The sequence below is a fragment of the Xiphias gladius genome, chromosome 19 (assembly GCF_016859285.1).
Source record: "Xiphias gladius isolate SHS-SW01 ecotype Sanya breed wild chromosome 19, ASM1685928v1, whole genome shotgun sequence".
Classification (NCBI taxonomy): domain Eukaryota; kingdom Metazoa; phylum Chordata; class Actinopteri; order Istiophoriformes; family Xiphiidae; genus Xiphias; species Xiphias gladius.
The window spans coordinates 26,880,419-26,907,720 of record NC_053418.1 but is presented as its reverse complement, the minus strand read 5'-3'; the positions used below and the strand labels follow the sequence as shown (position 1 = coordinate 26,907,720).

Here is a 27,302-nt window from a genome sequence, read left to right as displayed (position 1 = left end):
GGATTAAAATTGTCCACAAACCCAGAGCTCATTATGTTTAACGAGCCCCACTTCTGTAGTCAGTCATTGCTAGCTCTTCCTATAGTGTTGCTGTGTTTCCATAACACTGGGTGACATCACCGTCAAGTAAAAGCATTAAGTTTGTTAGTAAAAAAATCCAAAATCAGCCTAATACATTAGTTAAATCCTAACCAAACAGCAGCAAGGTTCATGACAGTGTCCAAGTAAAGGCAGAGCAAACACCCTTCCACGTGCATATTTTTTGTCTGAAACTATTTTGTATCCAGGATGCAGTTACAAGGCATTCCAAAAACACTGTGGATATGGCAGTGAAGATTGCAGGAATCGCAAAGGCAGAGACTAAAATAGAGGGATGACTCAGAGGAGAGGGGGACGCATCAGTCCACCAGTGTCGTATTTTCATACTGAGTGACTACAGCTTTTAAAATCGCTCACGCCCGGTGCACCAAGGCTACCGAGTTAAATTCATGTCAGTGTGTGCTCATGAATACGTGTTTCTGTAATTCCGCAACCCAACTCGCTGTGACCTTTCCAAAAGCTTTGCAAAAAATCGATGTCTTGTTTATTCAAACATGCATAATTAGATTTGTGGAACTGAGATGCATCTTTCGATTAGAAGCATTCATTTTGAAAGTCTGTGAAACAGCCCTGTACATGCACGCACAAAGAAAAACAATTCTCTTTCGCTAGTTGACGAACTTGCAACACAAAAACACACACACACAGGTTCAAACAACAAATAGCAGGTCTGATTTGTTGGTTGATGTGAGGTCTGTTGCCAAATATTGATTGATTTGTTCACTTTGACAGCCAGCCACAGAGCAGTGAGCCACGGCCCTGTATTGATAGATCTTGCTTTTAAACGTCCATGTTCAGTGAGGAACACTAATTAAACCTGCCACCAACAGTCTCCAGGATTCATGGCACACACAGGATACTGTTAAGAGTTTTGTGATGGCTCTATAACAGCAGTTGAGGACAGGAGCGCAAGGAGTGTTTTGTTTAACGTGTAAAAGCACAGTAAATGGCTACCGGTATGCAGTAGCAGTGGATCAGGAAGAGTCAGCAGGGCATGGCGGTAAAGGCGAATGCACAAATAGCGTGCTGGATTTGTGTGTGCGTGACTCTTTGTGTCAAGAGTCAATGTTTCAAACTGCTGAATCATCAGAAGAACAGCAGAGAGCGGGTCTAGAGCGAGTCACTATGTGTTTGGATATAACAATAGAGATGACAGAGAAATGAAAGAAAGGACATTTGTCCCTAAGCAGGAGATCATTTGATGATCTTTTGATGCAAAATAAGTTCAAATAAAGTAGGAGCATTGATCAGGTGATGATTTATTCTACAGTATTTCTGCATTATTCTACAATTTATTATTAACTGACATTCTTAACTAGCTTGGTTTTACATTTAAGAATGAGTTATTCTAACATCGCAAACATTGTGAAGTCATTTACAGACAGTTAGTTTATGTTATTTATCCTGGTCTAGTGGTAACTTGATGTGGTAACTTACAGTCGGTAAATAGACGATAGCTACAGAATGTAAAAACTATTAAAGTACATAATAAATATAGCACCTACTTAATTTGGAGATATTTACAATACAGTAGCTGAGTGTGACTGTTTATAGTAGACTGACAAAATAATTTTGACTTCTTAGCTTTTTGGGAGATTTCAACATCTCATATCTGTTTACTGGGCATGGAGATGGCTCTGTTGTCCTCAGCTGGTCTAGCAACTGAGCAATCTATGCCATGAAGAAGAATATGAGATGTGGCTGAAAGCTCTGGAAAACAGCTAGCATGTGGACTTTGAGGTTACGATTATTTTGTCAAAGTGGATGCATCAGTAGTGTGGATGTTCTTTCAGTTCATTATCGTCACTGACTTAGACGTTCAGCTCAGCTGATCCCTAGAATACGTTGAAAGATCAGACTGATTATAATGTGACAGACAATGCCAGAAATACAGACATTGCGGTTGGCACATTGACAGTTTTTTTTAAATGAGCTGATTGTTCAAGTATTCAGCCGAGTTGTTTTGTTTACCCTGCACTGGATCACTTTGCATATATGGTACTAGCAGTGATATTTTAAAGTGGAGTTTAGACTATTTGTTTGTCATTTTAGATTTAAATTTTATTTACATATTGTATTTCTTTAACTTAATTTATTTTGAGATGTTTTTAAAATTTTATCCTTCATTTTTTTATTATTAGAAGTTCAGTTTCACTTTGCTTCATATATGGTTGTTTTTTAAATATCAAGATCTGTTACATTATACCGTAAATTCTCAGTTAAAAGCCATTTTTCAAATAATGGCCAGCATGAACAAATAAAGGCTGGTAACTAATAAAGTCTAGATAAAAAAACATTTTGGACGGGTGGAATGACCTGCACTGTAGCAAACATAGTCAATACATCATAATGTACATTTCTACTACCATAATACCAACGGAGTCACATGTTGAGTGATGTTAAATTACTGTCAGTGAAACTCAATATTTCCTGCAAATGTTTCAAAATAGAAGCCCAGCAGAAACTGAGGGAATCTGAGTCTGGACGATCTTTACTGGAAGTTTGGTCTTTCATTTACAGTAGCTTAACAGGAATCGGACAAAAGACGGCAAAGTAGGAGGCCTGGTTCTCTTTAGATTTGAGGTAAATGAAGGCTCCAGTCACTATTTGAAAATTTATAGTACACAAAGAGATACGGTCCATTAAGGAAAAAGAGATCTGATATGAGACCAATGATGAGACTAGAGAAGAGTACTTCTATGCTGTGTTGCTGTGATGAGACTAGAGAACAGTACTTCTTTGCTGTGTAATAGGGGAACTGTAACAGGGACAGTTTTGCACCACACAGGACAGGACAGGACAGCCAGGACATGGTACCTCTCCATCATGGTGGCTGCCTCCTGCTCTCTTTTCCGCCTCTTTCTCTCAGCAATGCCGCGGAAAGCCCTGCCGGGACGTCAAAGCGTTAAGGGGTTTTGTGGGGAAATAAAGTTTAATTTTTTAGCTGTGCCTTAACTAATACCAAAGAATTTTTGTCTGAACCCAAACTGACCCAAAGGGTAAATAACCTTTGCAGAACTTTATACAGAAATCATTTATACTATGGTCCTGATAATTTTGGTTATGAGCTATAGTTTTTTTGTTGGTTTTGTTATTTTTAAACTAGGCCTGACTAAATGTTACAAAGCTGACAGAAATTGACCAGACTTAAGCCCTATGGGTCTAGTCGGGTTCTGGCATAAATATAAAGTTACAGTCAGGGTGGGATGGGGCAACAGTGTAGGGGTTCAAGGTAGGGGTTTTAAGTCCATAATGGTTAGTGTAGCGTTTTGGTTTAGCTTTGCAAATGGTTTTAGTTAGTAGCACAGAGATGTTTTATCCACCATTGTGGATATCCACATGTAGTACACACACACACACACACACACACACACACACACACACACACACACACACACACACACACACACACACACACACACAAACACACTAGGTAAACAATGCAAGATAGGGGTCTACAAGAAAAGACAATGAGGAGTAACCAAGAAACTGTGCATCCTGCCTAGCTAATGTGGGTTAACTATACTGTTAAGTCCCTAGTATAAACCATCCCGTTCCTAGTGCTTACTGTCATCTTTGAGTCTTTCATTTCATTTAAATATTAATTTTAAAGCATTATTTCTTGGTGTGACTGTCTTGATCTCCGTTATTCTCCATTTTGCCAGTATGTAAGTTGGTCAGTGTGGGTGTGCCTTTCCCAAAGGGGACAGTTATGGCTTTGACAGGATGTCAGATATAATGAGAATCATTGGTGACAGTGTACATCTGAAAAGAAGTCATGTCCTGTAGTCTGGCTTTGACTGATGAACAGACAGACAGCTGATGAGCTCTGGAACGACAAACCATGGGCTGAAGTCACAGTCAAAAGCCTTCGTAGGTCTGCCTGTGCATTACTATTATATAACTTTTCCACTCACGGGCTCCATCACTGTCTATTCCCTCTCCCTGGAGAAGATGAACATGTTGGAAGCGACTCTTCCTTTAGCCTGTCACTCCTTCCACCATCTGCCATCACCAGAAACTCTGAAAGCTGAGAGCCCTCCTTCTCTTTTTTGCCACAAAGCAATCCAGCAGATTTCCCGCCACATTCAACCGAGTGGTTAGGAAAAAAAAAATACAATGTAGGCTGGTAAACTTTTTGGCAATAGTCTATGTTATCAGGAATTGGAGACAGCAACAAGCAACAAGCTGTATGTCCTGACATATTAGCTTGGTGTTAGGGCTGAACAATTTGGTTAAAATACATAATTGTGATTTTCTCTGACCCATTTTGCAATAGTGATTTAAATTGCAATTACAGTATCTTCTGTGAATTAAACTCAGCCTGTTTGGTGATCTGCATCACATTCAACATGACAAGTCATAAAAATATCACAAATTTATCTTGTTTGTACATTCTAACTGACTTGTTTGATATCTAACTAATGACCATAACTAATGATGCTGCTGATAGTATTGCTCATGACTTGGGTGAACAACAAGATTGTTTATGCTGAGAGAGAATGACCACTCTGTTTTTTATATTTTGACTACAAAGCTCTACAGTCCATTTTCTACCTTTCCAACAATTTAAATGATCACGAGCGGTGGATCTTCTCTCTTGAAGAAACCATCTTTGCCTGAGCGTAATTAGTACATAGACTAGCATGCAGAGAACTTACTGACCAAACAGCCAAGAGATTTCAGAGAGTTAACATTCATTATCTACACCTTACTACATTTGCTGGTGAAAATTGTCATATCCGCTAGATAAATAAACTCAGTGACAGCTTGTTCAGAATATAATATAATATCGTTTACCTCACTGCTCTTTAAAAGCTGCACTTATCAAATTCCACTTTCGATATTAAAGTGGCAATAGACAACTTTTCAACTTTCCCCCCCAGCATTTCAAAGTGGTATTACTGATGGCACCGCTGTCGCAAAGATCAGACCGCTTTCAGTTTTCCTCAGAGTTAATGCTCTAAGTAAAGGCAGGGTAAAATATCTGGTTGTATTAATAAGTAGGCAGGTTTTGTTACTCACTGATGTAGTAGAAATAATGTCAGATGAATGTCGTTTTGAACTCTCTTAAGACCCGGAGCTCTCTCCAATGAGTGAACACCAATCTAAGGTTCACTCTGGTTTTACCTTTCTATCACTCTCCCTCCTCCCCTTCTTTCTCTCCTCCGACAACAGGGTTCTTTTCCTTTTGCCGGTTACAAAAGCGTTATCCTCTTCCTGTTTTGGTTGTGTAATGGCAGATGCACTTTCTTTGTGCTGAATATCGAGCCTTCTTTTTCCTGGGAAGTTTCGTACCCGATGGCAAACAGAAGTGCGTAGTGAAAGCGATAGTGATGGCCATTATATTGTGCAATCAACATTTACTTCATAATGATAAGTTAAAGCAAAAAACTTGTCTATTGCCACTTTAAATAATTCAAACTTTCAGCTGTATGTAGTGCTGGTCCAAATCCAATTCTGTGCATCTATCTTTATGTAAGTAGACTCCTCTCTTTTATAATTATAAAAGCAGCTTTAATTCTACATATATGACTATACATTGTTGCATGTGCTATTCATTCAGCTTCATCTGTGTCTATCTTTAGATTTAACAACATTGAAAATGGCTTTGCTTGAAGCTATGCTTTGCTTTGCTTTGCTTTGACCAACATGTTTTTCATGATGGTTGCATAAGCTTATGGCTTTAGGCTCACATTAAGTGTGTAATAAGTCATCTTTGTTGCATTGTGTTTGGTTTGCAACACGAAAGAACATTTTGATTAAGCAACTTACACTATTCAGACAAGGTACCCCACTACTGCAGCACTTTAACTTGATGATTCACGAATGTAGAATATTCCCGTTCAATCTGTAAATTCAGTATTGCTGATTATCACTTAATTCCTAAAGTACCTTCCCTGCACTTCAGCAGACTATTGACTGAACTGAACTGAACTTCAAACACCCAGTCCAGCAGACACTGAGGTTGAGGTGGTGGAGGACACAGCAGACTGAAAAGCACAAAGCCACATGAGGAAAAGGGTTCAAGACATTTTATCTAACTCACAGAGTGAGAAAAAGGAAGAGCAACGAGGAAGAACAGTGGGGGTGGTTAAAAGAGTTACTCACGATATTCTACAGTCGTGGTTTGGAAAGCCGCCACATAGAGAGGAGAGGAAGAAGAGAAGACCAAATAAAAGATGTTAGCAACAGGGCCAACCAGATATTCCACACACACTTCAGACTGCTTTATGTTCCAGTTCTCAATTTCAGGTGAGCTTAAAATGAGCAAAAAACTTGTCTCCAGTGGAAAAGTCCTGATTAAATTCTCAAAATATCATTGACAAGGACAGAAGTCTAATTAGGACATGCACATTACTATCAATGGTGAAAAGAAGATAGGAACATAAGACAGATGATCTAAATCTATTCCAAATGTCTCATTAAAATCAGTTCATATCAAGGACTGCCCATAGACAAATAGTTTGATCAATCAAGTAAATGTGTAATCAATCAAACTGCAACAAATCATATTTGATCATATTAGAGGTGCAAGACAGGGGCCAGTAATTTTAATCAAAGGCCAGCATTAGGACCATCTATCAGTCTGACCCTGATAGGGACATGGACAGATGGAAACAGATGGAAAAAGGGAGGAGAGATGTTGACATATGGAGAGAGAAAAGGGAGCATGGGAGAGAAGAGGGGAACGATCCTGGTGGGTGAGCTTTGACTGTTGAGGGTCATAATTATGAGATCAGGTGTGACCTGGCCTTTATGATAGAAAAGCCACAGATATAGTATAAAGCTTCTGCAGAATCCATAGAGTAAAATTTATTTGTGGTTTTAAAAAACTCTATGTTTTGGATTATCAAAATCATCTCTTTGCTCTGTCTTGTTTGTATAATAATCCTGCACATTGAATCATTAGTGTTAGATGTTTCAATATCCTGTTGGAATAGGACATGGTAAAGGACATGGAGTGAAGAATCAAACAATTTCAGCTAATGTGATCTATAAAAGAAAGAAGGACATAGTTGACCAAGGAGATCATTATTGAAGTCTGTGCCTGGCAGAATTATAAAGTAATCAAATTAATCAATTTGAAATGTATTTTCAATGTGTGCACATGAAGTGAGCCAAAATTAAAATGAACATTTTATAATTTCCTTAAACTTTTATTATACATTTTATTTATGTACTATATTTACTATATAAATATGCAATACAATTTGGTCAGAAAAAGATTAAACTTTAGGTATAAGGACAGCTGCATAAAATTTGAACATAAAAAACAAATCACATATGAAAAAAATTAGTCGAAATTTCTCTTTCAAAATTTATTAGTGAGGTGCACATTAATTTATCTACAGGGGGACTCTTTGCCCTGTCCTGACTGTTCCAGATTCATGTTTGAAAATGCGTAAATCCTGCCAAATATTACAAATTAAATTAAAACTCCAGTGACAAATAATTTACAATGTACTCCAACGTACAACTCTGGAGGACCACAAGTGTCATGAAAATAGTAATAAAGCATTTCATTAATTATTAACTAATTGTACAACAAAAATAGGCATTAGTAAACGTTTTTCCAAATTAATTTATTCATCTAAATAAATAAACTAAATTACAAAGTAATTCATTATTCGATATTGTAATGGGCAATAAAAACAATTTGCAAATGAAATATTAATCCATTAATAAATTGTTCAAACTAAAAAGGGGTTTACAATAACAACATAAAGCAATCAATAAGTACATCATTTAAAAATTGATTAAAGAATTCATAAATAAATAATAGAATTTAAAAATCTATTTGAAAATGCAGTTTAAAAAGAGAAATAAACAACTGGATTTACAAATTAAGAATACAGATTTTAATAAGGCATTTAAAAGGGCGATTTCCTTTTTTCATTTGCATTTCCATTTCCCTGCTCCTTTTCCTTTTCTTTTAGCTATTTGCTTTGCTTAGTCATTTAGCTTCGCCTTTTAGCCTCTCCATTTAGCCTTTCTGTGACACTTTGGGCCTTGCACTGGTAAAACTAGGTAAAACAATGTAAATTAGCTATGGGATGTAACAGGCTCTATGATTGGCTATCACCTGGCATGTCATATGCAAACATATGACATGGATGTGGGAAGGAGAAGACGATAGAGGAAGAATTAGGCATTTGCGTCTGTGTAAAAAAATCTATGAATTCCTTATGTATTTTATAATTAGTTATTAATTAGTGAATTACTTTATTACTACTTCCGTGAAACTTGTGGTCCTCCATACATAACACCATCATAATAAAAAGAATGATTTCATTTTAGAATTGGCAGTGTGCAAATGTGCATCTAAACTTAAAAATAAAATGCAAAATGCATTTTTGCGTTTGATTTTAAATTACATCTTGATTTTCAATGATTTCAAATGAAAATTAGAGTTTTCATAGTAGGGGGCTTCTCCCAGACCTCTTCTATGAAATCCTCCAAAGTCAACCATTATGAAACTGACCTTTATGAAAATGACGATGAAAAGGGCCATCAACAGGACATCATTCAATTTCAAATGCAAAAGTTAAGTTTGAAAGGCTGCACGTCTTCTGCCAATCTGAATTGAAAATGAGGAGTTATTTGTTATTGGAGTTTTCATTTAAATTTTCAGTAAATATGTATTTTTAAACATGAAAATAAAAAAATGATGTTAAATGTTGATCTTGTTTATCTATTTTCTAATACATTATACTTAACCTAATGGAAAACTAAATTTCCATTTGGTTAAAAAAATGTATTTCAATATTGGCAGTCCCTGACTTCCACAAATCAGGGAGGAACCTAAAAGGTGAGGCAGAGACGGACAATGGACAATGACTGTCCGATACTTTATTTAAAACTTTATTTAAAACACTGTACTGGCTCCTTATATTGGCGAAAGCAACCAGTGAGAAATGTGTGAAAGCTCATAATGATTTTGTCGTAGAGTGCTACATTTGAGCTACAAGTCTTGGAGAGACAATTTTGGGCCATATCCTGCAAACATGGTGGTGGTTCAGTAAGATACAGTAATTCACAGAATGAGAGTGAAGGCGGATTTCCATGCCATACTCACGCCTGCATGGTGGTGGTGGCTGTCTGAAAGCTGAACATATTCTCTTTGGGGAACCAGCTATTAGGAGTGTCCTCTGCAAACAGAGCAAACACAAGGAAGGTGGGGTATCAGCGAGCAGAACATTCAAACAAGCCTTACAATTAGCGGAGGAGGCTAGTGCGTGCAGGATGGCAAGACAGTGTTAAGTGAAACATCTGAGGGTGAATGGGGTGACATACTCCTTGTTTTACTGTTTTATTCACTTAAAATTTAGGGTATATATAGATTTCATCAATATTTTTCAAACTTGTTACTTTACAAATTGTACTGTAGGTGATGAACCACAAAGCTGTTGACATGACAGTTGTATATTTCTACAATTCAATTCCCTCTTCCGTATCCATTTAGGCCCCCACCCATTTTCCCATCTATCTTTCGTTACCCCTGTCATCATTAGATGCTCTTTCCTCGCTGTACACCCTCTCCAGTTTCTTGCGTTGCTTCCCTCCATCCCGTGGAGAGGTATCCAGGTCAAGTGAGCGCTGGCTTTGGCATGGAGCCCGAATGCAGGCCACGCAGTCTGGGGTGTAGTCATCCCGCGACCCTCCTCGTCTCATCCCCCAGTCACGGATGTTGTTGCTGTTCCCCGAGCTCTGCAGCGGCTGTGATGATGTTGGTGGGCCTCCAGGGTGCTGGTTGGCACTGTGATGGTTGCTGCGGTGATGGCTACTACGATGATGGCTACCACGGGCAGTTGAGGCGGACGGCTGACTGGTGCAGGATGGGTTGTGGTTGGCAGTGGCAGAGGCCTGGGACGGAGGCTGCTCCCTGGAGCCCTTCAGCACCTCCAGCTCCAGGCTCTCCTTACTACCACGGCCCCCCAAGGTCATCCCTGCTTCCCTGGTGATTGTGTAAACCCTGGCTGGCTTCACCACTACACTCCCCTCTGGGCCTCTGGCACCTGGTGTGTCCTCTGCAGAAAGGCTGCGCTCAACAGAGAGTCGACGTTTGGAGGGGCCTAAAGGTGCTGGAGCCTGGACGGTGTTGGCCAGAGGCTGACTCTGTGGATGAGCGCTAGGATTTGACTGGCAGGAGTGGTTGGGTTTGGTTACAGGCAAACAGCAGTTCTGTGGCGGCAGATTGTTGTTATGTAAGCGGCTGATGTCTGGAGAGTCGCAGTCCTGGCCAGGGAAAGTGTCAGACAATAGATGATCTGGAGATAGAGGGATAGAGAGAGAAAGAAGATGGAGAGAAGTAACCCAAAAGCAAAGAATTGACAAAGTGACTAATAAATCTGTTTCCTTAATTTATACAGCTCATGTAAATGAGTATCAGATAAATATCTCAAATATAAATGTAAATGAACAGAGAGATTGTTTGTTTCTCTTTGAGATCTGTAGGGCTGGCATCACAGTGGTAAACATTTATGAGCCAGCAAAGCTTTCAGGAGGATAAGAAGGAAAAGCAGAGATGTGGCTGAGTGATAGAAAAAAGCACCGAGAGCAATGATGAAAGATTTGGAAATGGATGAGCTGGTGCAGTATATGAAGGGCTTTGACAGAAAAAAAAAGACTGGTCGTCCTGTAGGGTCTCGTAGGATGGATGCTCCTTCTTACAGAGTAAACAGCTGCAAGGCTACAGGCTTGTAAATAAGTGTTAGCTCATGGGAACGGGTGAGTTTTTTCATGCTCTCTGTGCTGTAGATAAACAGGTACGGGACATGCTTGTTGCAGAGAGATATTGGTAAAAACTGAGCACAAGGCTAACTTGTGTTTCAGCGACAGTTTATTTACTGTAGTTTAATTGCATGTTTACTATTTTGGATTGGGTTCTTTCTTTTAAAGGTATAAAGCCTTCAGCACACCAGAAAGTGGTACAGCAAATTTCATTCCTGCATCCTTGCAAAATAGGTGGTGTTAGACGCTTTGTAACCCAGTGATACTAGTGGTGAACTACTGTAGCTGGAGAGCTCACTTTTACGCACTAGCTGGGAACATGCTAGCGCTAGTCAGTCACAACAACTCTGCCAAACTAGATGGCTTGCTAACTAAGGCCCTGTTCATATCTGGCATTAACATGGATCTTGGGTGATCCAATCACAAGTGGACAGCTCTAAGTACAGGAATGCACCCAAGAGGGACAGAGGACACATTGAGATCTAATCGCTCAGACCCCATTCGGAGGTGGTCTCGGCTGCATATGATCACATTCTTTTAGCAGTGTATATGCAAATGTGTCCTGGGCCACACTGAAGGACTGCCTACTCAAGTGACATCCTCTGCATAAGTGGATGTATATACTCATTCACAAACAAATACATGTCATACAAGTCACATAAGCTGGCTTTGTCCACGACGTCTAAATATTTTTGAAAAGCTCATAGAGATATATTATGAGTGTGTTAAACATCTTGGCCCATTTGGTTTTTCTGGAACACGCCAAGGAATAGACCCAGTCTATCATTTTGATTTCTTTTTCTTTTAGTTTCCGGCAGACTAGGCATGTGAATGGTATTGCTGCCTCTTGCTGATGAAAACAACAATGCATTTGGTCTTTGCAAAGGGGACTGATGTACGTGTTTATTTGCACGTATAGCGGGGAGGTGAGATCTGATCAGAAGTGGTCACTTGAGGCGCATTCTAATGCCAGGTGTGAAATGACCGTACTTAGAGCTATCCACTTCACTGATCGGATAACCCAAGACGCATTGCTAATGCCAGGTAGGAACTGGGCCTAACTGTCAGTTAGCAAGCCAGTTAGTTGCTATTGGAACAATAAGTAGTTCACAGGCCAATACTTTCACATTTTAACCTAAAAATGATTCAAATTCACATGTCAAAGTTTACTAAAGTTATACTTGACACAAAAGATCCATGCAGGTTCTCCATGGAAAGTGAATCTGCTGAAAGTGGCAGGTATTGAGGCAGGTACATCTTTAGCAATGTGTTAAATTAACAACACAAGTAGCTAAATGCGTTTTGCTGACAAAATACTTACATTAGCAGGTCATTTTGGGTATTTGGTGGAATTGAGCATCTATGCATCACGGAAAAATCTTCGTAACATGAGATGTCTAAATGCATATTTACTCTGCATCTCTGATCGAATCACAACTGCAGTGATGAGGATGTTATGCTAATTCAGTTTAAGCATATTTGAAGTTTTTCATCCAGTTGTGAGGTTACTCTGTATGCCAACCCTGCTTTTTTGGGTAATATGTCCAACCAAGCCTGAGAAATAGCAAGAAATTTGTTAATGAAAAACAGGTGTACTTGCTGTTGTAAGACTATGTTAGACTCCTGGTTTTGGTGTTCCTTGCTGATGTTCAGTGTTGGTTGCTAGATAACAATTTTATTTTTAGTGCATATTTGTCACCTACCTGCTCCGCTGCGATTCTCTGAATTGGTATTGGACAGGTATTCTCCAAATGCTCTGGCTGCTCTGTAGAGACACAACGAGTGCAGCAGTTAACCCTGATCCCTACTAATCAGCCGCTATTGTCAAACACAGAGAAGTCACAAAGAGTCAGGGTTTCACAAGATTTTGTCCACATAAGCAATCTGTCTGAGCTTTTTATCTGTGAGACCTCTTCATAGGTGACTGTCAAGTAGATTACACCACTACAGGAGTCTCTAAGAGATTATTTAATGTTAGTGTCCTGAATCTATACTCTATAACAGTCGACTCTCACCAGGGTAACAATGTGTTTTTATATAGTGACTGTAGGGCTGGGAAACAGCTTGGGAAATTCAGCTTGCCTCCCCTGCACAGTTGATAGGCCCCATAAGGGACTGTGACACTGCATGTGTCAGCCATAAAGCCAGGAAATAAATGCAAGCACGTAAACCTGTAACAGCAGGGAAACGGCATGGTGTACAGACCATGTATGTGGCAGACTGTCTCTAGGTTATAAAACATAATGTCCTTTCTTACATGTAATTCTTCTCAGATCATTCTTTCAGCATTGCTGCTGTCTGGCTTAAGCTAAGTGTCAGCGCATTTCTGAAACAAAAATTACCCTTTGTGGACTAAAACACAAGAGATTGAATAGATTTTTCTGTCCAAAGTACCTTACGTAACCATGAGTGCATTCATTTTCGGCATTGCTGAAAACAAAATGTAATTTCCTGCATTGCCACAGGACCATACCTCTAACCATACCTTGTTAAAGGCGTTCTAGAGTTTTGCATTAAAAAGGCTCAATGTACCACCTCTGAAAGGAGGAACAGCCTTGAATAACTATGATTAGGTAATGAACACTAGTTCAAACCCTGTGCAAATTTTTTTTTTACACAATGACATTTCTAATTTTCTCAGCAAATAATGGAACTAGTCGACACTATTGTAACCTTTATACTGTATTTATACTGAGGACCTTTATTGTATTAAGCATGCAGTATATCTGTGTTTCTCACATAGGTTGTGAGGGATTCAACTCATAAATGAGCGCTAAATTTGAAAGGTCAAAGGAAATGTGTTGCTAAATTGTTAATTACAAAACAGAAAAAGTAAGGAACAGGAAAAAATCAATTTAAGCTTAAGTAATAATAATATCCCCTACATTACTGCCCTTCAGGCGGTATGAATTTTTGATTCTGTCCGACAACGTCTGTAGGTCCTGCTCATTTGATTGGTGTAATATCTGTACAAGCAGGCAGTTTTGTTATATTGCTTCAATGCCAACTATTATTGCCAACTAAGCAACATTATCGCTAAATTTGCTGACTTTTAAGACACCTTTAGGGACTTTTTTTCTACAAAAAGAGCCTAGCAACAAATCTAGCAACATTTGGCCAGATCTTAGCTCCTCTATCTTGAAGAGAGTCGCTAATATTTCTTAGTGAGTGTGCTCCCACGGGACAGTGTTTTTTCTCTGAAATTGGAGTAGTATGTTGTATAAACGTGATGTGCTCCAAAAACAACATTTACAAGATTACATACAAGAGCTGCAGTAACATTATACTGTGATTAATATTTCTTTACACAAAAGTTGAGGAGAAATCAAATTTTTGTTCATCTTTTATATATCTTTGAGTACTAATATCCTGCTACCAGCAGCTAAAACAGACTCTTCATTGTCCAGTGTGACTTGAACAAGATAAGTAAAATAAGCAGTTGTACTATGGTGTGAAATAGTTTGTTTTATAGTCACATACACATTTCTCCTGCTGAAACACCCACATTCTTACAGTACACGTCATAGAAAATATGGGCCACATACACAAACACCTATAGAGAAACAGTACAGCCTCTAATCACTCTTCTCCCACTCACTACGACTTGGCATCCCTGCCATCTGCACACACAGCTACACAGACTCCCACATCCTCAGAGTGTGCATGTGGAACAGCTTGCAGAAAAATAAAGAGGCTACACACATATATACACACACACACAATATGCTTTCTACATGCAGACAGGGCTGACTCTCAGGGGGGCTGCAGTGAAATGGAATTGCTGTGTTGTTGCTGTAGCCTATGTTCCTTCCTGCTACGACACTCTAAGTAATTAAATATGAGGCGGCACGTGCAGCAGCACTCCCTGTGAAAAGTCCCCTCCCATCCTGGATGACTGGAGAAGAGGAGGGAGGGCATAAGGAAGAAAATGCAGTCATCTCTGATTTATCTGTCTATATACGCCAGACCAGTATTGTCCCATGACTTACTAGACATTATATTTTTTTATCTTTAGGTGATGTGGCTAAAGGTGATAATATGTCAGTATTGTGTTTAGAGCTTGTTTTGCTCCCTTCCAAAATTCCAATAACCATTAATAAATTGCTATACACGAGAGGACCTAAAGTGCACTCCTTGATTTTGCTATGACCCCAATAACACACTAAATTAGGCTAATTTTCCCAAATGATGCCATTTGCGATCAGCATCAGCATCACTGCATGTTTTCAGCCACGTGACATGAGGAGGGAGAAGTGTAAACATGGTGACAAGAGGGAGATGTGTTTATAAGACCAAAATAGAAAGTGAGGATGGAGTGGGAAGTGGGATGAAGGTGGGAGGCATAATAAGCCAGGAAAGACTAATAAATAAGGAGTGGAGGGGGGACAGATAGGAGACAGATGTTCCACAAACTAGATGGTATTTTGCTCTCATGTGTTTGTCATATGCTAAGATTTTCGTCCCTCCTTCTCTCTATGTGTGAAGGAGTGGGATGACTATACAGCATATATGAGACACTTAGGAGTGATATAGCATATAGATGCCTGGGAAAAAATTCATGTCTAATGGCACAGTGGTGGAAGCCACAGAGCTGGAGGAGCAAAGAGAAGAGCCTCAATAGTACAGATAGAATGAAAAAGGTCTTCTCTGCTTCTTTGACTGAGTGGTCTTGCTTTGTATGTGTGTGCGTTTTCTGTGTGTAAAGGATTTTGGGCATACAGTAAATGCAAAGTGTTATGTGAATACATTGTTGCCTCATGTACGGCTCTATTTTTGTTGATGTGTAGTATGGAATATTGAACCATGAGTAATAGGTGGTTGTGCATCACTGACAATAAGTTCCTTCAACATCCTCCCTTTCCCCTAATCCTTTCCAATGTGATCTTGTGCTCCCCCATCCCTCTTTTATTCCCTCTAGTCTGCCTTCTTCTCCTCCTCACTACTCCTACTCTTTGACATTATCTACTCTTTCTACTGTTCCTTGTCTTTTCCTTTTAACTTTATCTGTCCTATCTACCCTCCTCCTCCTCATTTTCATCCTTTCGAAGTCCGTCAAAGAAAGAGCAATGCCTAGCTGACACTACAAACATCTAGTTAGACACTTATCCTACCCTCCCTGTGTCCTCCTGCTGTGGCAGCATCAGGGAATCCTATCAGGAAAAAGGATTGGACTTGGCAGAATGCCTGAGCTCCACAACAACACAATTTGTTGCTGAGACAGTGCCAAACAAAGATGACTAAACGACTTGCTAATCTGATGGCAGAGCAACAAGTCTGACTGCGGAGCTGCTTAATGACCACGCATCTGATCCAAGCTCTTCCTTATTGCCCCTTTCATTTCGACATTTTTAAGCCAGAAAACTTCCAGCATTTCTCTCCTGTAGAATACTATCAGGATGAAACGGCATTAAGACTACCACAGGGCTCAATGGTATGGTAGCACTATAACTTTGTATCGTGTTGCATAGTGTTGTAGTAATTGATTTTTTTTTGTTTGTTTGGTCACATTTACAACTTGTAACTCCTACACTGGCGTGTCATTAACTTAAAGGTAGATATAGCAAACTTGTTAGCAAACAGTTGCTAATTTACACATCCAGCAGACGGAAGAACATTAGCCTTCTTTTGGAGTTGGGTTTCTAGCTGGCTAATGGAAGTCCAACATTCATTCTCCTTTGAGTTCTGTTCTGTTCTGGTCTCCACCAGCTCCCGAGGAAAATATCGGGCTCTTTAGCTGCTAAATGTTCAACTATGTTCACTACTCTCTAATATAGTATGTCTGCTGTTTGGTGGAGGGCAGCTATTGTAAAGTGTGTTTATCAAAGGGTTTTCGCTGAAAACAGCTGCCTGCTGGAGCTGGAAATGACAGCGATGAGAGCTGTGAGGGTGAACCAAAAAATTAAAGACTAAAACGCTCTGTAGAGCTGAAGTGAAATGCTATTCTCTGTGGTTTTATCACTATATATATCACTATCACATGATATGTCCTCATCTGACCTCTTAAAAATATAAAGAATGTGATTAGTGCAGCTTTAATATTAGCAAGCATGGCCTGAGACAATGTGTGTAATTCTGCGAGGTATGTGGAGCAATTTTCCGACTGGTGCATGGGTCACCATAAGGCTATACGCATGCATCGTGCTACTAAAACGTGTGTATAGTGGTGTTTGGCTATGCGTAATGCTGCTGTCGAGGTCAAACAGCGCTGCACAATGCATGTTGAGTTGCAATTCATGTTGTTAATGGTGTGCATATCCCTTTTTTCTATGTTTTCGTATTGTATATAGCATATTTGATTTAAATTGCCTTGAAACTGCCTTTAATTGAAGAATTACTTTAAAGCACCATTCAGCAGTTAAACTCAATCACATAAAAAGACAATATCAGCCCTAATGTATCATGTAAGTAATATATTATAGTGACTGATACAGCTGTCGTTTTTCTCAAAAGTGAGGCTGTGTCATCATAGAGTCTGTGACTGAATGTTTCACTGTAACAGGCTGTAAGGTGAGTGCAGCCTCCACAACCAGCTCCAGCTGAGGAGGAGGTTCGTTACAGTTTTGACCCTGCTGTGTCCTCCATGTTCCATCCGCTCGCTGGGAGGTGATCAGCCATACAGACCATGATTAGGCAGATCAATGAGGCAACTGCCGGCCATCTCACTGCTCACCTACCTGCTTCTATGATCACCAGGGCATCATTATAGCCTGGATAGTTATGTTATTAAAGCCGACTAAAGTAAATGTGCGGAGGAGAGGAGAAATCATTGCAGTGGAGTACAGGAGTAGGAGAGGAGAGGAAAAGGAACGGGCAGATAGAAGGTTAAATAATAATTAAGAATGGGAGTGGTGGAAGGGTAATCTATTAGTGCAGATTATTTACATGACATGGATATAAAGTGTGTGCATAATAAATCAAAATATACCACTGAATCATAAAAAATGTTACATCTCGCTTATCTAGAAGCAATAGGTCTTTAGTTGCAAAATCGAGAAGCAGCACTCCTCTGGCCACTGAGGTTCTTCAGACTGTGATTACGGAGAAGTGGAAAGTGGGTCTCATTTCCTTTTGTATTATACATGCTATCATGACTTCAGAGTGTACATTTTCCACACAATTGCTCAAAAAAACCCTAAAATACTCAGGTGTACAGATGATCAAAATTTAAGAAGGCTGTTCAGTTTTAATTTGTTTAATTTTGCTAACTTTGTCTCAAAGAAACTTTGTCTTTCACTTCCTGCTGTTGAACTGAGAGTGTATCTGCTGCCAATGATTACACTTTAGCACTTTAGAATTATTTTTTTATTAAATTCTTAAATTTTTGGTTTTATTATTTATTCTGATTCAGTTTTTTTCCATGATTTATGAATTTTGATATAGACATTAATGTCTGACAGTGTGATTGTGATTTTTTTCTTTCTTCCAAATTGGTTTTCTTGATTGGGGGCTTCTTTTTGTATAGTAAACATGTATTATAAGAACATGTCAGAATAACTGTATGCATGATGCAATAAGAAAATGTAATTCATTTGTTCATAGGAGGTCATGTATGTTATGTAATCACCTGTCTGTGTGTTGGGTGTTTATCGGCAGGATTAAGTAAAAAGTACTGAACTGATCTGCACCAAACTTGTTGGATGGATTAACTGATTAATCAAAGGAAAGCAAAGAAGGACAAGAAAAAGCAGCACACAGATTCTGTGGCCTACAGTAGATTTATATGGCACCAGTTTGGCCTGAGTCTATTGTTATTTCTCTGTGTCTCTGCTAGTCTATTAGTGTCACTGTACACAAGGAAGGTTGCCTTCATTAAGAGACACTTGCTCCCCTACACTCCAGTGACTACAAAGGCCATGAGTCAGGCAATTACCCATATCTCCCGAGAGAATGTAAGAGGGCAGCATCAGATAGGGTTTCAGATAGGGTGAGGTCTTTATGTTGGTTTGCTGACAAATTGGGCTGATATTGGCTTTTATTAAAGGTAAGAGGTTTTTTGCCCTTTAGCACTAAATGGATCAACTTGAGTTTAAGACGCTCCCAAAACCCCTAAACACACACACATACACACATAAAGTATGGGTATTATTTAGTCTGTTCTATTTAACTGGCATACTTGAAACTTGATACCAGATACTAGATTCTACTTTGCTTATAAAAATGTGACGATTGCAGGTCAGGATGCATTAGCTCAAGGGAACAGTGTAGGAGGAGCTTCACTGATATTGCAATTCCTTCTGGTCATCACTGAAGGTCAGCAGAGGTCAGTCGTCATGACATTGAACAACACAAACTGTGTGTGGCATCCATCTCTGACATCTTGGAGGTTTTTCCCTGAAAACCACTAGGTTTTTATTTTTAAATTGCAAGACAAATTGTCAGGACGCGTACAGCACAAGGCATACTAAACAAAACACACAGTTCAATTACAAAAATTTGGTCAAAGAGCAAGAGGGTGTAGGTTGTCTGGTGTTGATTTAGTGTATGTGCATGCATGTGTGTAAGCGTGTGTATGTGCATGTGAGTACATTCGTTTCACCCTGTCAAAAGAAAAAAAGAAAAAAAACAGACAAGGTCAAAACCTAATATACATCTGGACTGTGTATGGTCAATGTGCGAAATGAAGGACTTAGTTGAAAACTGTTGTTGAACCACTGTAAACAACTACTTTCGATAGCAAGTAGCTAAAGCCTGTTGGAAAAGTCACTAAATGTCGCTTGAGGATGTAATACGTTTATTAGCATAATCATGACGTCACTGCGTTGTATTGGTGCCTGGTATGAGCTGGTTTCAGCCCTTTGTCTGTTTGCTTCTCTCCTACTCTCCGTGCTCACATATAGAGTAATTTAATACAGCCGAATTCCCAGTAAAGCTGTTCTCATTTACATGTTTAAGACCACATGTTAACCAGCAGTAACTTTCAAATCATCTCCAAGCTGCTGCTTTGCACTGCCAAAATCCAGATTTTATAACTGCGACGTCATCTCACAGAATCACCACACACATAAGTGAAAGACAACAGCTGTGCAGTGATTTCAGCTATATTTACTTGTAAAATGATCACTAGAGAGAAAGTTAAAAGCTCCTTCACGTTAATGCAGCTGCCATGTGGTCAACTGAATCTGACACATAGAGAGGTGTTCCTGCAGAGGGAAAGCCGGACCTTACGCTTGCGGGGAAATGCTGGCGACTCTTCCATGGAAAGTAGGTAAGGTTTGTTCAAAAAGTCACTAGATCTGTCACTATGTTTTTGTGAAGAAAAACAACTTAACAACAGCCTATAATGTTTTGAAAACTCTTTCTTTCTACAATATCTGTGCATAGCAACTACACAGTATGGTATGCAATAATAAGGTTATCGGATACTGTAAAAAGCAGTAAACAATGCAAACTCCAGTCTCCTGCATGAAAGTTTGACATCCTACACCATCACCCACCAACCTGTTAATTTCCTCACTGGGAATTCACATTAGATACGAGACATCAGCAGCATGTAATTGCTAATGGAACATCGACCCTTTGAAATCGCACCAACTCTGACCTCCATTACAGCATTAGGGTCAACAGAAACAGACTGTCCTGTCAACTCCCGAGGAGCTGAAGGGACAGCAAGTGGACAAACTTGTCTTCAGCAGGATGAGAAATACCCTAGGTTTACTAGACAAAAGTAGTTTTCAAAAAGACCCCGTGAAAAGTATTCAGGAAGAAAATTGCAGTTTTTACTTATTGATTCTTTTCATTTTATTTACCTGCCCACAAAGACTTTATATGCTTATAGTGAGCCAGAAAACCAGGGCACCCTGGTGGCCTAAGGGTTGGGGCCCCAACCATGAACTGCAACAACCCTGATTCATGTCCAGCTGGTGAGCTTTGTCATCCCTTTACTGTAGGCTATCGAATAAAGGTATAAAACTACTCAAGAAATAATAAAATAAAAGAAAAAGAATTGTGTGATTTGAACAACTGCCCACAGACACATATACACTACACTAGGTACATTAGAGAAAAACATAACAAACACTGTACGTACCGTCAAGAATAGTGGTTGTCATGCTCTTGGGCGGTTTTACTGCCAGTGAAACTGGTGCATAACATAAAGTGGCAAAAACATAAAGAAGGAAGATTACCTCAGAATTCTTAGGCACAATATCAAAACATCAGCTGGAAAGTTAAATACTAAATGCATCTGGGCACTCAATGACCCTAAATTCAACATTAAATGTGGTGAGGACAGGGTCGCTACTCGTGACTCAATCTTGTGGGAAAAAGGCCATGATATCACATTTTCACCAAAGTGCAAACTATTAAGCCCTAAAAACTGTTGTGCTGTGTAATTCCTTTCAGAGGTGACTCAAACATTCTTGAAACAGCAAAAGGTTAAAGCTGACGTCAGCACTAAAGTGCCCGTAATCTCTCCTATCGAGTGGCTAATCAAAGCAGGTTTTGGTGTGCCGTTCTACAAAGATTCTCATAAACAGGACAGGGAGACAGTTTGAGCCATCACTAAGGGTTTTAAGCACAGTGCATAAAAGACAACTGATTTTCCCTTAAATTCCCTCCAAAACTGAGGCATTAAACATATAATTAACTGCACAGTAAAAGATAGAGAGACCCTGCAGGCATATAAGACTTTTCTCAACCATTTCAACCTTCTCACTCTTTCTTAGTACAATCCTCTGGGTGGATTAAAAGAACTGGTGTCAGACTGTTCATACATTAGCATTACAATGAACCAGAATGCAAAATCTCAAATCAGCCCATTTTCAAATGCAGATTTATTTGAACACAGTCCCATTTGTATGCACTGAGAAACCCAGCTCTGCCAACAAGATGCCACCCATGCAGCCACAACAAATATCATAAAGAATGGAAACTAGCTGGATGGCAATACTGTGATGAAAAGAGTAAGTTCCACGTTTAATTTCACGTCATTAACAACATCCAACCAGAGAGCAATTCATATAGGACGCATAGCAGCAGAGGTGGTCTGATTCACACCTGATTCCTGGCCAAATGAGCCAATTTCCAATGCTAACGCAGCATCACATGATGTCAACAGCCTGAAGTTTCTATTTGAAGATTCCTCACCTGAATATCTTGATGAATACCCTGGAATCCTGCAAGCTGTTGTCAGTAAACTGCACACAGCACACTCATGTTTGCCAAGCTGGCTGTTGTGTGATTCAATCTACCAAAGAACAGCAAAGGAATGAGAGAGGAAAACAATCGAGCATGGCATTAACCTAGTTTTCACAGGACAGAGAGGTCCTTGTTACCTAGGCAGTTTAAATTGCACTTGTGATGTCTTCTTCTACTAATTTTCATCTGGACAAACAAGATGAGAGGGTAGCATGCCGGCTGAAGGCTTCATGAAAGTTATGATTTGAAAAGTAAATATATGATATCGTGTTTTTAAAAGCTACAATGGCAGAAACAGCAGTTGTCCTATAGTCTGTCCATTTTTTTTGGGTTCAGTTTGTATTATTGTGTTTCAGCCTGTCAGGACAGGTGAAGGAGAAGACAGGACTTTACTGCCACATCTGTAGCAAAAATATAGCCATGTGCGGTGTTTAGGAAATGCCCCCCTTCTCTCTCTCGTCCTTGTAGATGAACCACTAAGCATAGTATGGAGTTGGGTCTGACTATCCACACACATTAACTTCTGTAGTAGATAGTATGTTGTTATACTGTTGGCAAACAATGGCTACTAGTTTTGGTAACACCTTATATGTGATAGGACACCTGACAAGTTCTTCGCCGGTTCTCATAGCCCAGCTTTGTTTCTCACCCCTGGCTTTTATTCCTCCTATTTCTTGCCTATTCCTGGTCCCTTGCAGGTCCAGGAGGCTCATAATGATAAGGCTGTGGTCCGTCCTGCCACATGAGTGTGTATTTTCTACTTCATCAGTGTCAAAAGTAGAAATGAGATCCTTAAGAGAGCCTGTTAAACTTGATCTAGCTTGGCTGCTCTCCAACGTCACATTCCAATTCCTCCATTTTGAGATGGACATTAAAACTACCCTAACAACACTGTAATTGTAGTGTAGGTGCAGTGTGGGTATAGAAAATCCCCCATCTACATCATTTTGCCACATATTAATTTACTGTAAACACCGAACCAAAATCTTCTTTAACCAACAACAGGGTCTGAAGCCCCCTCTCCCCTCACACCTCTCCGTCATCAGAGTGGGGAGCTTTACGCAGTGATTGGCTAGGTGTGCAGAGGTGAGACAGTAAACAGTCAACCTTTCTCTCAATCTTTCTTTTCTCATTTTTCACACTACTTCTGTCACCATTTTTGTGCACAGATGAATACAACAAAGTGACTGGCTGCCAAAGAGCGTCAAAGGTTGTGATTGTGATTATACCTCGGCGTAGGTAATGGATGCATCAACAGTACCCTCAATAATTACAGACTTAATGCACCAGCAGCAGAGCACATTAATTAACCTAAATCAAACACCAACCCACCCACATTCACTAATGTACAACTGTAGCTACAGAAAAGCGCTTAGCCATTCATCCAAAATGCCACAGCCATACAAACACAACGGTGGTGCTGTTTCCTAAGTGAAGAAATGGGACTATTTTTTGGTTTGTTCTGCATCGCCATAAGCAAGTGCGGACGTAGATGAGCTAGCTAATAAGGAGGATGGCCTGGCTTGGACAGCGATCCCGCATTCGTTACCATCCGCATCCCGGGTCCTGGGAACTCCTCTTCTTCTCCTGCCTCTTCTGATGGGTTGGCTAAATCATCACCAACAATCTGTGTGGATATATAAATAAATGCTGGCCGTTATTAAGATACTTTATTCCTCTACTACAGGAACCTGACTAATGTAACCCTAGTCAACCTGAACTCTTATTACCAATTAATTAGGTATAGATCTGCAGTATTTTCAAAGTAAATAGTGAATGTAATAACACAGGAAGGGACAGATGTGAGAGACACAGGGTCAAAAGGAGTGTGGGGAGAGATGATCCTATTAAACTACTTCCAGCATAATCCCTCTATGGCTTCAGTATCCAGACTCACTCAAAGGCAAAGGTGTGGGACTGGATTTGTTAGAGAGAGGAGAAACGGCTTTGCCCCAGCTCATTCATTGTACAACAGATAAACTCAGATCATTTAGCAGGATCGAGACACCACTAATCCCAGCTCAACTCAGACTGGGATTCAGGGGAAGCGCCACTGTTCACTGAGATCCATTAAACTCCTTGTCAACTGGAATGCGGTTCATGATCGTTGATAGAGCGGGAAGTATATACGAGCCTTGGCTGTAGTCCACATGCGTGTCTCGGGTGCTGGCTGCGATCGGAGTGATGTATGGAGAGTTAAGCATGAGCTGTGAAAAAGTGAGTGAGGCAGAGAGGGAGGCGATAAACAGATACAGCAAAAGGAAGAAAGAGATAAATAGACTTGGAGAATATGTGCATAAACGAGCGTGGTGCTGACCATGTAAGTAGATGGAAAGGTCATACGTTGTGTGTTTAAGCATATGTGAATTTGTTTTACTGCAGAGTAGCTGTGTCAAAGATAATGCATTTAAGAAAGAAAGTAAGAGTATGCACACATGACTGAGAGCAGCAGTGCTTCATTTGTCTGCGTTCTGGCTTTTGAGGTCAGTAAGTGGGCGACATGGAGTGCATCTCCTACCATAGCACATTAGTCATCATGCAGCCTTCGGATGGAAAACACACTAATCGGACAGCCATGACACAACGACCTTTCATGATATGACTCACACATTCAAAGTTAAATGTAATTAGAATTAGTCACAAGTCCAGTGAGTCTACCTAGAAGTTTGTGAATGACAATGTCACTAAAGCAAAGGCAATGCACACTCTGGCTGTATATACTGTAAACAACACGCAACAAAAGGACAAGCAGGTAAAATCGAAGCTTTTCCTGATGTCATAATTATAGTGCAATGACTCGAAAACTAGAAAATTGTGTAAAATAGCCAGAAAGCAGTTTTAAGAAAGCGCAAGTTATTTTTACAAACTAAATTCATATAGTGAGCCTATTCTGGATGTTTGCTTTCAGTTACACTCAGTATTAGAAATGCACAATGATGGGGACACTTTCGAATTTCATGAGGCATCAGCGATGCCATATTACTCACAAAAAGGGAGCTTATAAAAAGGTTTGCTTAGAAACAGCTGAAATGTAAATAGTGAAAAAGCGGCTGCAAAGTGAGAGAGATGGTATGTAAGTTCAGGAGGACTAGTGCGTTTTATTCATGGTTTACTAAAAAGACAGATTCCTATCGAGATGAATTCATCAAAAATTTGGACTAAAAGCAAGAAGCCAAAGTGAAACTTGAGAAGGATCCACGCAACCTGCGCTCTTCTAAAGACAGCCAAACTGATGGCACCATGGAGGAGGACCAGAGGAGCAGTTTTTACTCCATTTGAGAATCTTTCTCCATCAGAATTTCTTAGTTTTATCGTCATGTGTAAGATCATCTTCAAGTATCGCCCTTGCTAGTTTTAAGGCAGCCGGCTCATCTCCTCTTCGCCCCACCGGTTTCTTCCGTACGGCTTGAGAGTAGGCTACTCCGAGCCGCCGCTACACCTCGCCACACTCACCTAACTTTTGCGGCCACGGAAGATATCGCATCACTCCTCAGATTCTTCCTTTTAGACACCGCAGTTCCCATGCTGAAGTGGAAACGACCCAGGGGAGAAAACGCAGACCATTCCACAGACTGATCGGCGAGCGAAAGAAACGAGAGAAAAATCAGCAAACGGGGAAATAAAAACCACCCGTATCCAACAACTCACGAATATAATTATTTCATATTTATCATTGTCATCAACAACGCGAAGGTTGCAGAAAGCTGCAGGATGGACGTAGAGCGCAGCAGCCCTGCTGGAGGATGAAGTGAGTGCGGTGCGCTGCGCTCTCCTCCCCTCAACTGAGGCTTCCAGGAAGGAAACGGAGACCATAAAAGGAAGGCCAGCCCGCCCTGCACGCCCTGGACAGGTGCGGTGCAGCAGACTGAGGTCAGCGCTGGGATGTTCCGGTGGGTTTTCCCTCGGTACAGAACACCTGCGGACCTCTAAATTGACTGTCGACTACTTCGAGTTCTCCAGTATTTGGTGCTGTGCGTCTTTCGGGCCACAACAGTGCAGGACACATGAACATGATATGTCGGTATCGAGTGGAAATAAACAATATGCTTCATTATTCTCCTAAAATATTAAACTGCAGGCTACATGGGGCTGACTTATGTTGTTTTATATTCTTACGTTGTTTTTTTACTTTAAAACTGTGATAATGGCGTTGATGCAACGTGTATTTTTACAGTAAATAAACTCTACCAACTGGCATTTATGTTGTATCATGGCAGTAGCTGAAATGTAGAATAACCTGGAAATGAAAAACCAAATCCCAAACAAACATTAACACTCACAGGCGCTAAAAGTTGCGTGACTTAACTAAACTGCAGCAGCAAGTCTCTCCACAGTCCACAGGCAGCAGGCATCAGCGGTCACATCCACAAGCTTTATATGCTAACAAGTATCGAGTATGCTGCCTAGTACATGAACAAATCATATGAGCCCCCAAAGCCCCCAAGCACCCCATGTACAGGAAGTGCAGCAGGCAGCAAGTATGTACAAGAGCTGGTATCAGCAGACTGAAATACTCGAATCGACTCAACTCGGCCGATGCTGAATACTTGTTTGCACAGGTTTGTGCTACTGAACAATCTCACCAGCCCCAAGGGTTAAATGTGTCAGTCAGTCACCAACTGCACTGCTTGAAGCTAAACCCGTGTCATGCAGTACTGAAGTGAGTTTGTAAGAATATTTAAGGTTGTAATGCTTGTATTTATATGGCGGGCAGTTAGTTTGGTAACATATAAAAGCTGAATAGGCAGGAGAAGGTGAAAACTTTTGTCATGTCGGACTTGTCAGAGTGCAAGCACAAGGCTATTTCCTGTAAGCTGTATATACCAGTGTAAACTTGATTTGTATAGAACTCACAATAATACCAGTAGAAAGCACTAGTTCTTTCATTTTTAGCCAGCACTAGATAAATATTGGATGTAAGGAGGTGTGGACATTTGAGTTCACAAGTGATCTTGCGTCTTATTATCGGTTATTAAGCAAAACAATGCCCTGTCATCAACGTGGATGCTGTGGGCCAAATAAATAAATGTCCAGGTAACATTTTGCTTTACAGTTATAATTCTTAAGATTTTCATGAATCAAACCCCATTTTTGACACTATTTATGCTTGGCATTTTTCTCTGCAATAGTAATTCAATGTATTTGCATTTTGTAATTATCTCTCCATAGTACTGTTGCGTGAAAAACTACTCTTGCCAGTCACACAATGAGATCAGAATGCGGTTGGATTATTTTTGACCAAAACCAAAGACCTGGACAAACTCAAATTAATACCTAGTGATGGCACCAGACAAAAAGTAGGGATTAGAATTGATCCTGACAGGACATGAATG

At 40.0% G+C, this 27,302-nt stretch overlaps 1 protein-coding gene across 1 annotated transcript in view; it reads right to left on the bottom strand.

The window, feature by feature from the left end:
* nsmfb (NMDA receptor synaptonuclear signaling and neuronal migration factor b) overlaps positions 1–25,493 on the bottom strand; it is a 53,205-nt gene extending 27,712 nt beyond the window's left edge. Inside the window, exons 1-6 of the mRNA XM_040155975.1 lie at positions 25,423–25,493; positions 12,537–12,598; positions 9,600–10,370; positions 9,179–9,251; positions 6,211–6,216; positions 2,917–2,985 (exon numbers count right to left, since the gene is read on the bottom strand). Coding sequence (XP_040011909.1) covers positions 2,917–2,985; positions 6,211–6,216; positions 9,179–9,251; positions 9,600–10,370; positions 12,537–12,598; positions 25,423–25,493 — 1,052 coding nt within the window. The remainder of the gene's footprint in view (positions 1–2,916; positions 2,986–6,210; positions 6,217–9,178; positions 9,252–9,599; positions 10,371–12,536; positions 12,599–25,422) is intronic.
* Between the last annotated feature and the right edge of the window lie 1,809 nt (positions 25,494–27,302).